The sequence below is a fragment of the Toxotes jaculatrix genome, chromosome 11, assembly GCF_017976425.1.
Source record: "Toxotes jaculatrix isolate fToxJac2 chromosome 11, fToxJac2.pri, whole genome shotgun sequence".
NCBI classification, from domain to species: Eukaryota; Metazoa; Chordata; class Actinopteri; family Toxotidae; genus Toxotes; species Toxotes jaculatrix.
Genome location: NC_054404.1, coordinates 11,024,115 through 11,035,517, shown reverse-complemented (window position 1 = coordinate 11,035,517; position 11,403 = coordinate 11,024,115). Strand labels below are relative to the sequence as shown.

At 43.4% G+C, this 11,403-nt stretch overlaps 1 protein-coding gene across 3 annotated transcripts in view; it reads left to right on the top strand.

Annotated features, from left to right (window-relative positions):
* Window positions 1-2,749: 2,749 nt before the first annotated feature.
* The window catches only part of dlg5a (discs, large homolog 5a (Drosophila)), a 34,494-nt gene continuing 25,840 nt past the window's right edge, over window positions 2,750-11,403 (top strand). For all 3 annotated transcript variants that reach the window (XM_041049876.1, XM_041049875.1, XM_041049874.1), the window contains exon 1: window positions 2,750-3,462. In XM_041049876.1, coding sequence (XP_040905810.1) covers window positions 3,159-3,462 — 304 coding nt within the window. In that variant the 5' untranslated portion in view covers window positions 2,750-3,158. The remainder of the gene's footprint in view (window positions 3,463-11,403) is intronic.

Here is an 11,403-nt window from a genome sequence, read left to right as displayed (position 1 = left end):
GATCAATGATCATGGTTTAAATGTGTACAGGCCATATAATCCTACAGTGAATATGTTTAAGTCTCTCAATCAGTGGTAGAAACAAATTGGTGATTCTTTAATACACAGCTTTTTACTCAGTCAATACAGATACATAGTTTTTCTTTCCTTGAGGGGTGTAAGGCCACCACGTGTGGCTGCACATGAAGCTCTCCATGCCTTATTAAGTCCTGTTGGCTTCACTTAAATTGCTGTTGAACACACTTGTCTGTAGAGCTGTGGCTCTGCGCTCGGCTGGCTACAGTAGTATGTGTGTGTGTTAACTGCACTACGATCAATAACTCTGTGAAGAGAGGAGGAGGGAGCACGTAGAATTGATGGCATCCATAAAGCTGCCTTGGCTACATTAAACAAGTCTAGCATGTCTGCAGTGCTGTCAGAGGCCTGGGGGACCCCTGGGTAACAGCCATGCTGGAAGAATCATTTTTGATCACATCATGTTAAAATCGACTAGAAATGGCAGAGAAGGCTCGAGGGCTCTAGATAAATGTTTAGATTACAATAACTAGACTTTTAATGAAGATTAGATGTGATTAGATTTAGTTTTGGAAAGATAATTTAGACATCATTAGATGAATTTTATTAGGAAATTTCAAAGTGTTTCAGCATGGATCTGCCAACATTGTACTTTTGATATCATCATCATCAGAAACTTCCCATCTGTTGCGGGCATCCAGCGGAAGGCTGTGTGATTCACTGTTAATTAAAAACCACAAAGTGCCTATTTTAATGTCTATTATAAGTGATATAATCATTTGGGAATCATTTCACAGTGCTTTGGGGCCTCAGATATTGTGGTGAAATACTGGTTTACATTAAAAGTGTCTTAGTATGATGATGAAGGACACCAAGAAACTTATTCTCCTCTAATGTGTTGTCGCTGCCTCCTTTTCAAACTTGTTGTATTCATTCAACACCTTGGGAACACTATCATCCTTGTGCATTCCCATAGGATGGAGATAAAATGGATACACCATTGCTGAGAATGAATTACACAGATGCAGTAAATAAGAGTGAGTGGAAAATAAACCCTTAGCACAGACAGCCCTTTCCATTAACTAGATCTCTATTCAGACTGTCAATAAAAACAAATCCATAAAATTTTCAATTTGAGACAATTTGGCCAGGATAAATGATGGCTATGCTTTTTGACAGTCTCTTCAATAAAAGATAAAGCTATTATCTGCCCTGATCCAGGCTGTCTGATAAACAAATCTGTTTAATAATATTTCAGTAAATTATCAGGCAGCTAGAAACACAACCCCTGTTGTCTAAATAATAAACTCATTCATACCCCCAAGATAAAAAGCATCAGGCTGTCTTCTCTATTCAAATGCGTGTCCTCAGAAGTAGGGTACAGACACAACCGTCCAATCTGTGTCAGCAGTGGGGACCTGCTTCCCTTTGATATGAATGAATTGTAATTAATTTTTCATCTGAAGGGATAGCACATGGTTACACAAGCTATGGAGCCAGGCATGGCAGAGAGACAGAAAGAGAGGGAGCGAGAGGCGGAGAGAGAGAGAGAGAGAGAGAGAGAGTAGTAGATGTCACAATGAGATTCAGTGCATGCATGAATAAGGTCACGGTTTGAGAGGTATGCCCGCAGACGCCTGCCTCTGTGCCAACAATCTTTATTTAGCTGTAGACTGGAAGCGGAGTGCATCCATCATCATCATATTGTATTTCACAAATCCTCCTCAAATACATATATCATTTGTCACTGCACGTGTTGCTTATATGTTCACATATGGCTCACTGCTGTCTTATATCTCACCCAACACGCAGATACAGTGCACGCTGAAACTGGTTTTAGTGTTGCAGCGTGTAGTGTAGAAATGTGGTGCACAAGCCCGTGGCTACAGCGGCAGTATTATGCAAGGACTGAATAAAAACCTTATATTTTTATCACTGCATTAGCATTTTTCCTAAATAAAATACCTAATGTAGTCAGTGAGGACAACCGTTGATTGGGTTCTGCTGATTTAATGTGTATTATGATGACAGATTAATATTACTTGGTTCATCAACAATTTGGGGCTGACAGAATTCATTTTATGCACTGCGGTGATATAGTATATAAAAAGTATGTGAGTGTTATACTATTATTAATTATATTGTATGATAATCATTACTGTTGCATTACTCTGTATTTAGCACTGGACTGTTGTAGCTGGGTGAGGTGGAGCTAGTGCTCTGTATCCAATCGTTATATGTTATAGACTCGTCATATATCACATATCACATATCACATAAACTGTCAAATAAATGCTGTGGAAGAAATAGCATAAAACGGAAATGCTCCTGTGAAGTAAAAAGATCTCAGATTTGTAATTATTTTTTGTACTGGGAGTAGCTCTGATGTACTTAGTTACATTCCACCACTATAGACAACAGAAACGTGCATTTTGTGTTTTGTTAATGTAGATGTTTGCTTTACTCTAAACAGGAGGACACCGTTTACCGACTTTTACCTCTACGTCGATATTTTCTTTAAAATTTCCCCAAATTTTCATGCAAATTCTCTCCATTCTCATTTTTTTTTCGCCTGGGATTTTCGACGTACTACGGACTGATGTGTACGCCCATTGAAGAAATAGGTGTGTTTTTGGTGAAAATCCCGCCCCGTTTCGCCTTATATGGTCATTGAACGGACCGTTGATTGACAGCGGGCAGCAGCTGCTGAGTTGCTCAGACATGGCGGAGGATACAGTGTAAGTGGGGATCAGCGGCGGAGTTACGTGAGTTTTCCCAGCAGTTGAGTCGGCGAAGGGCGCATTAAATGATCCAGAAGAAGAGGAAAATGTGTTCGGCTAAAGCGTACTCTGAGGGGAAACAAAAAACGACCTGAACTGCCACACACGAGTAAGATGGAAAAATGTATCGCTGTTTAGTGCAGTCAACAGCCTTGGGCAACAAATATGGCTTCTTGTGCCTTTTTCAATATGCTATAAAAATTGATCTCCCGTGCAACCTAACGCCGTGGTGGCTCCGGCGAACTTCTGCAAGCCGCGATAAGTTGAGTTCAGTAATCGCTCGGTACTTTTGATCGGTGAGGATATTACATCCACTTGGCCGTCGGGGTTAGCTGGGAAGCTACGGAACTACAGCGGATAGCAATGGAGCAAAAGCACAAAGAGTTGCTAGACCAGTGCCACCAGAACTTATTGGAGTCCATAACAGATGCGGACCGAGTGATCGAGCTGCTGATAGTTTCTGGTACCTTGAGTCAACTCGATAGGTTCGAACTGGACCAGAACTGCTCGTCCAGCGCCGAGAAAGTAGACCACCTTTTGAAGATGCTGATGAACAAGGAGAGCGACCATTTCCTCGACCTGTGTGTGGCCCTGGAGAAGGCATACCCTGACCTGTACACTGCCCTGTTCAGCAACAACGGCGGTGGACCTGTGGACCACTCCACCGGTAAGAGCTGAGACATAACTACTCATGTATAGGCTTTCACTTGAATGTAAAAACGAGTGGACCAGCCACTGCATAGCCCTTACCGTGACTACTATCTGGGTGGTCCGGCGTAAGAAGACCGTGTGTGGATAGGTGCACAACAGCGGGTTTGGAACTCGATTTATTTTTCAGCTTCAAATTGTATAAAATGAGAATAAAGGCTCGTGTGAAGGTTGCAGGGGCAGGTAACAGTGTTGCTTGCAACGTGGTTGCACATTTGCAATCGGAGCTCACAGAGTGCAACGTTATGCTCTGTTAAATGTGCAAAACCCAACGCACTAGCCTGTTCCTTTCAACTAGATATTCACAATGGCCTGCAGATCTACTGCACAGCTTGTCATTAATTCATCCATGGACTATTCTGTCATTACTCTCAGCCACCCTGTACCTAAAAGGCTCTCTCCCCGTCACTGCAACACATCAGAATTCACATCTGTGGTGTAGATGGTTAGGCCAAGTACAGTGTATGATTTCTTCTTAACATAAAGTGTGATATTTATGTACTGTGAAGATAAAAAAAAAAAAAACGAATGCAAGATCAATTCACTCATATCCAACACAGTCTTCAATTTGTTATCAGTGGCATGATAAGGTTAAGGTACATTAGGTAGCCCGACTTGTTTCCATGACAACTGGTGTACCAGTGACATGTGTGCCCATATCGACCTGTACATGGGTGTGTGCGTGCAGCCTACCCATGCACACTGACAAACGTAAAGCATGTTGCCGATCAGTCCACCTTCCCATCTGGGGAGAAAACCACGTTGTTTTCCTAACAAGATGCAGATTTCACCAGACCAACGCTCCATTTTTAAAGAGAGTTTATTCATTGTAGTATTTTGATTTGCGCTTTGTCCTCACAGCAACTGCCTCCACTTCAGCGGTTTTGGTTGTTGTTGCACAGAGACAAAGGGCAACCAAGTGTAAAAGCCTTGTCTAGTTTTGCCTGTTTTGCTTTGTCTGAATGACTGAAGCCAGTGGCTTACTCACAACCAGCGTCATGCCTCCGGGGCCTGAATGCAGGATGAGCCTTGAGATCCAAATGTGGGGAGGAGATGCAGAGTAATGCTTCTCTTTGACATATTCCACGTGTAAAACAGCCACCACAGCCTGTCTTGGACATCATTTTGACTTAGCTGAAGCTTTATTTCAAACACTGTATTTTAAATACACAGTGTGATCCATACTTTACAGCTGCCAAGTTGTAGCTTGTCTCTGTCTACTACCAGCAGGCAGACCTTAGCAGGTAATGCTGAGTTGGTGTCTTGCTGCTCTGCTGACTGGATCACTAATGCCTCCTTAAGCTTTATTACTTCCTTGTATTGAGTGTTGTGGCTGCAGAATAACACTCACATTGACAGTTGTTTACCTGTGAGGAGCTGCAAAATTGGACCCCCTGTTAGTCCCTTAACTCTGGCTGGACTTGACAATGTGCAGTTGGGCTTTTCATCACACACCTTTCCAGGCTGTAGCACTGGGCCTCAGAGTTGACCTGCCCTGTACTAGGAGAGAGTGAGTACCAGTAGTGAGCGTGGCTAGTCAGCCTGTGGTTATTCAACAGAGGATTAGGCCCTGCTCCCCTCTCTCTGGTGTAAACTCTCTCTGTGAGACGTGCTTTATCATGCCTTCACCGTCCTCTCTATTAACCGCCACACTCTTGGCTCCTTCTGTTTTTACTGTGTTGTGTGTTTTTTTTAAATGTGCTTTTTATTATCGTTGGTGTTGTGATTCGCCTGATGCGATTATTGCGTTTTAACCACACTTGTGAGAGACCGAAGACAAGCTGCTCACAGAGTACCTTAAGGCAAAGAGACGGGTGGAAACAGCACATAAGGATGAAACCTTGAGAGCCCCGGCGTGTCTGTGAACGTCACAGGGCATGTGAAGAGAGGGAATATGGGTGTGTGATGAGTCTCACTGATAGCAACCTGCTCTCAGCTCGTCCTCCTCTCATGCTGCCTGCCTGCTCTTGTTCTCAGATGTGCCTCCTTTGCCAGCTGAGCCTCCATACACGCACACATATGAAATCATCCGAACTCCAAAGGAAAAGCATACAGATGCACGCACAAATGCTCGGCTGTTTAAAGCTTGGGCTCTGTAAATTATTAGTGTTTTGCTGGCAAATTCCAGCACATTTGCTGTTGAGAACGTACAAACAAATCATTCATTATTTAGCCTGTTTTGTCCATCATTGTGCCGGGGGACTGTGGCTCACTCTTTTTAGCAAATTTTCTAACTGATTAAATTGCTGTGGAGAAGATTCACTCAGAGTAGTGAGTATGATTGAAGTTGTGGCCTTGTTATGTTGCAGCACAAGTTCTCAAACTGAACTGAAGTCATTTCATAAATCCAAGCAGCTGCAATCAAGCTGATTTCATGCCTCGGATTGGGTCCTCGTCCCCTTGTGCTGCATGGACAACATTGTACCTGAAGGAACAGAACAGTAGAGGAGATGTACCTGCACATCCCCCCACTCTTTTCAGACTCAAGGGCCCGTGACAGTGATTTAAACACACTCTGAGAGGAGGGCAACACAGTTCTCCCTGACAGGATGCAACGTCCACAGTCTTCTTCTTCTTCTTCTGCTGCTATCCATTTTCCTTCATTTTCTCATTGCTTTGGTTTCTCAGTCCCTTGCTTTATTGTCTTTTTTCTCTGACTCACCGTCTATCCCTTTTAACTTTCCTTCTCTTTTCCCTGACTTATTATGTTTCTGCCCCCCCCCCCCCCCCCCCCCCCCCCCATTGAGTGGTTTCGTTTCTTTGCACACTTAAATAGAAGGGATATGCCACAGAGACAGAAGAGGGTGATAGAAAGAGGGAGCAAGAGAGAGGTAGACAACAAGCCTTTTGTTGAGAAGTTGAGCAGGCCCAAAGTGCCTAGTCAGCAGCTTGCTCTGTGTACAGCAGCCTAGGACATAGGCCAGTGTGTGTGTTATTGAAGAGGGTTGGGGGGGGGGGGGGGGTTGCTCTCCTCTCTGTCAACCAGTTTCTGTCCCACTCTATAAACCACATTGGACAGACAGAATGAGTTATGACCCTGACACTCTTGTCAAGACCACTGCTCTGAAGTATCTCCCACGAGGTGGACCCTTCTTCCTCACTTCCTCACTCTGTCTTTCTGTCTGTGTCGGTGTCTGTCACTCTGTGATGCACACTGCCACCCCTCTCTCTTCCCCCTTTGCCTCTCTTTGTACCGCAGTCAGACTTTATTCCCTTCTTGCTGTGTAGAGGGAGCCATCAATTCATCAGCTGCTTCAGCGTGATTGATGGCATTTGAGTAGATCGCATTTTATTTGAGTTGTCTGTGTTGAGTTTTATTACGTTGCAGTGTCTCTGTACAACAAACAACGCAGGCTGCAGTTCAATCGGGCCAAGTTGTCTCTGTCGATCAACATCACGTCTCAATTTTTATTTGGAAATTGCATTTTGAAGATGTAACCTTGAGCTCACATTTTTTTTTTACTTTTTATCGAATAAATGATAATTTGCATTATTGAAAATCAGTGATGAAGTCATTAGTTGCAGCCTTAGTTGAGTTGTAATTAGCACTGCTAACGGTATAGGGTCTCTTGTCAGTAATGTTGCTCAATACATCTATCTAATCAAGGCCTGAGATCCAGGCTAATGAGAGGCTGACCTCACTGCTTCCACTGGGGTCATTGGTGTTATTGGTCCAATTTAATTCTGTTGTTCTCTAACAACATCTTTTTAGTGTAAAATTTGTATATTTTTTCACTTTAGGATTAATATCTGATGGCAGGTTTATCTACACTCTGAATGTGCGAACCACAGCCAGGAGGCTGTACTGTGAAAGAGGACTTCATTACCATTTTACACATGTTCCTCCGCTTTCTAATTACCCCGCAAGGTAGAGGAAATGCCAGCATCTAAATGTTTACCAGTGCAATGAAGTTATGGAAATAAACAGCTTCTTTCCTTGTCTCACCCCCCACCCCACCTCTAACAGGCTCTTTCTTTCTTGCCGCTTTGTTCTGCGCTATTTTCTTTCCACCCATCCTCTCCTTTCTTCTCCTCCAATCATGGTGTTCTAGCTTTTTCTTCCACCCTTGACTCACCTTGTGTCTTCATCTCTTTAATTCTCTACCATTTTTATCTGTCCTGACTACACTTGCAGCCATTTGTCCTCAAGTCTCTGGCACGTGACCCCAGGTCAAAAGTGACCTGTAATCACCAACAAGTGATAGCGATGGTGACGATTATTGCGTTTGCTACCGCCACTTTTGTATAGATTAGAAACGAGAACAAGGGATGACACCCAGCAAAGGTCACAGAGCAGAGGTCGCAGAGCAATTTCAGGTGAACTGTTGTGGGTATATATATATATGTGTGTGTGTGTATATATATATTTTATTTTATTTATTTATTTTTTCTTTCACTAAAATGCCTTGAAGTACAATTAGGCGATATGTTTTTAAAATCGGTGGCATGAATGGGAGCTAAACCCATAATGTTAGACCTACCTGTCACATCCACATTATTAGGTCTGACCTATGATTATGTGCACTTTTCCTCTACACTAGATTCTTTTCTCTTGGTGACCTTTAGAAAAATTATAGTGCCATTTAATCACTGAATTTTCTCAACACACAATGAAAATGCTTTCAGAATCAACATAGTCTCCTCTGTGATTAAACATGAAAGGAATGTCACAAAGATTACCCAAATTCCAACAGTGGGTTTTATTCCACACAGACAGGCTTTTGGCGGTGTTTTGGCTTATAGTTGTGACGAGGCTGTGTAGTAGCAGAGCATTTGGAGGACATGTTGCCGGCATCTTTCACCTTTTTGTTTTTGACCCAACCCTTGGCACAGGCAAGCTGTTCAAAAAGAAATTATGTCTCATTTATGCTGAGCTAGAGGTCTTTGCAGAGAGAAAACCCATTATGTCTTGCTGATAATAGGCTGGGCTGGGTTACACTCAGGGGCTTTTTTTTTGGACTTTGGTGCTGCTCAGCAGTTCTGACAGGTCTGCTGAGCTGAAATCAGAAGGCCTTTTAGGTTTTCTTCTACACATCTGCGTGTTTTTCGCTTCATGTCCCACAGTGTTTACACAGATCTAAAATGACTTTATTGCTGCATCTCAGGAGGACGTTCTGGCATTTCAATCAACAGAATAACAGAACTTATTTTGAGACATGCCACAGGGCAGACATGGACCTATGAGTGAAAAAGGTGGGTGGGTTTGACCGTAGGCCGGAGCTGTGAGTCAGGCGATGTGCATGTGGTTGAGTAATCCTGGCTCATGGAGTCATCATGTTAGATGTCTTCTTGTTTATGTTTCGTGTAGACCCCTTAAATCAGATGATCAATCCTTTACTCCGGCAGCAAGGCTTCACTGGCTCATTGCCCAGAATCTCGACATGTCGTGTCATTGCCTCCCCAGAAGCCGAGCCCACTACACGGCTCACTGGAAGTCGCAGAGTACAGGGAGGGAATTGGACAAGAGAAATCATGTCATATTCCCATACAGATGTAAGTTGTGCAATAACCACAATTTAAACTTTTAGCAGATCTTGTTATCAGATGTAGGATTCGATATTGGCGCCTGAGTCTTTATCTCCATGTTATTGTTGCTTGCTGAGTGTTGTAACAGGACCGATGCTGCTCCACAGTTTAGATGTGATGTGTAGTTACAGCTTCATATTACCTTACACATACTAGATAAAAACCCCATCAGTTACACACAGTGACACAAACAATTCAAAGTTTTGGATTAGTATCCAGCACTCAGACTACATCCTCCATGCAGGGAGCAGCAGAACCACAACCAGGATTTAGAGGAGGGATGCCAGGAAAAAAAAAGAGATGCTTTCTGCTCACTGGCTTATTGCTGACACATCCCTCAGCCTCACTTAAGTACACTGTAAAATGAGTGGGAAGTAGTTTTCAACCATATTATTAGTGTTGCTGTTATTTGCGCTTCTGTAATTTAATGGTTGTAAAGCCGAGGACACAAAAGGAGACGGATCACGTAGAATACTTTAGATTGTGCTTGCCACTTGGTGTGTGACTGTTTTCTAATCACTGTTGCTCACTGACAGTGAGAAGAGCTGACAGCGGCTAATAAAGAATACCACCCAGTATTATTTTTGGAATGCTAAGGCTGCTCTTTTACAAGGGGCCCTGAATATTTCGTCTGTGGCGTTCTTGGGAACAGAACAGGCGCCTTGGCTGCTTCGAATCCATAGTTTCAAGGCTTGTCAACGTGCTCTGATAAAGGGAGTTTGAAGCAGCAGCGGAGTCCTATCGCGATGATAATCATTCGTGTTTTATGTTTTGGGAGACACTCTCATTGTCAGATAAGAGAATTTTCTGGAGATGATGAATAATTTAGTCTCACCCGACGGTGGAAGCCAGACTTTGCATCTTTGTTTGATAAGGCTCTCCTCCATCAGCCTCCCTACCCTTATGCTCCTCTTTTTCACCACGCTGCAGAATTTACTATTCCTCTCATCTAGCTTCACCATGGCAACGTGTGTCATCTTGCTTTATGTGCTGGAGAACATAATCTGGTTGTCTGAAGCAACTGTTGGTGGCTGAGCACATCGCTTGATTGGGAGGGAAAGCAGAGTGGAGAAAAGAGGAGTGGGGGAAGTGGAACCCCTTAGGTAGGGCGAGTACTCCCCTGACCTATTTAGATCACAGCGACGGGCCTTTGTTGCTGTCGCCTCAGGTCCTCCACTGGAATATTTCTCACCTTAAAGTGCATCTCTTGATGGAAGTCGGTAGCAGATGCTTGCTCCTTATTAGCATATTTAATAGCTCCGGATGAAATCTGTCGTGATGTATTTATCTGTTAGAATTCAACGTGGATGTCGGGTCTGATTTCTCAGGTCTCATCTGTCCTGTCTGTCTGTTTTTGTCAGAGACAGGTGGATTTTCCGACAGCATTTCATCAGATCTATGCTGCCCTAATGGATGCCTGTTTGATGGATGCAGCCAACGTGTTTACAAATGATCAGCCCCACTGACTGTGGGTGCTGCTAATTGCTATCGATGATTAAAAGCCTGTTGGAAAAAGGCTAATACCACTAACCCATCGACCACCAGATAGCTGACTTGTATTTGACATGCAATCCATACCTCATCCATTGGTGTGCTTAAGGGGTTAATTAATCAGCCCATTACACTGATCTAAATGTGGACATTTTGGTGCACATGTTCGTCCTTGTAGCCAAATCAGATTGTGAGATACTGAGGATTGTCCCCAGAACTGCCTTGTTTGTGGGAGTAATGGCTCTCCAATGATTGGCGACTGTCCCCAGTGGTAGAGATTACTGGGATTTTAATTTATCTGAGTGTTTTTCATTTCCAAATCACAAAAATACAACATTCAAGAAGCTACATTTTTAAGCTTTTTTTTTTTTTTTGGCACAGGACTTTACTGACTCTGTACGGTATTTTAAAAAGATTTATCCTTCAGCTGAGCTGGCATAATACCGTTCAGTGGCTCACGTCTTTCACTGTGAGACTTTGTCAGTCAGAAACTGGGTTCAAGAAGTCAGTTGCTGCTTTTGAGTGCAGCCATGGAAATGAGCAGGAGCCTATTGCATAGCTGTGTTGATTGTAGAGAACTAATGCCGTGCAGCTGTTCTCATCATGTCTGATGGAACAATATGAAATCAAAGCTGCGTGCTCCGAGCACTTCGCAGAGTAAAAGTGTTGAGCATCGGGGAACGTCAGAACAGATTAAAAGCCTTTCCACCGTGCTCCTCTCTCTCTCGCTCTCTCTTTTTTCCCCACAGTCTCCCGTCTTACTCCTCTCTCGCTTTGTCTCTCAAACACCCTCCCTCCTTATCTCTTTTGCGACTTAGTTAGGCTATCTCCTTTCATCTGTCCTCCTCTGCTCCATGCCTCTCTTTGGTTTCCCCTCTTGCCC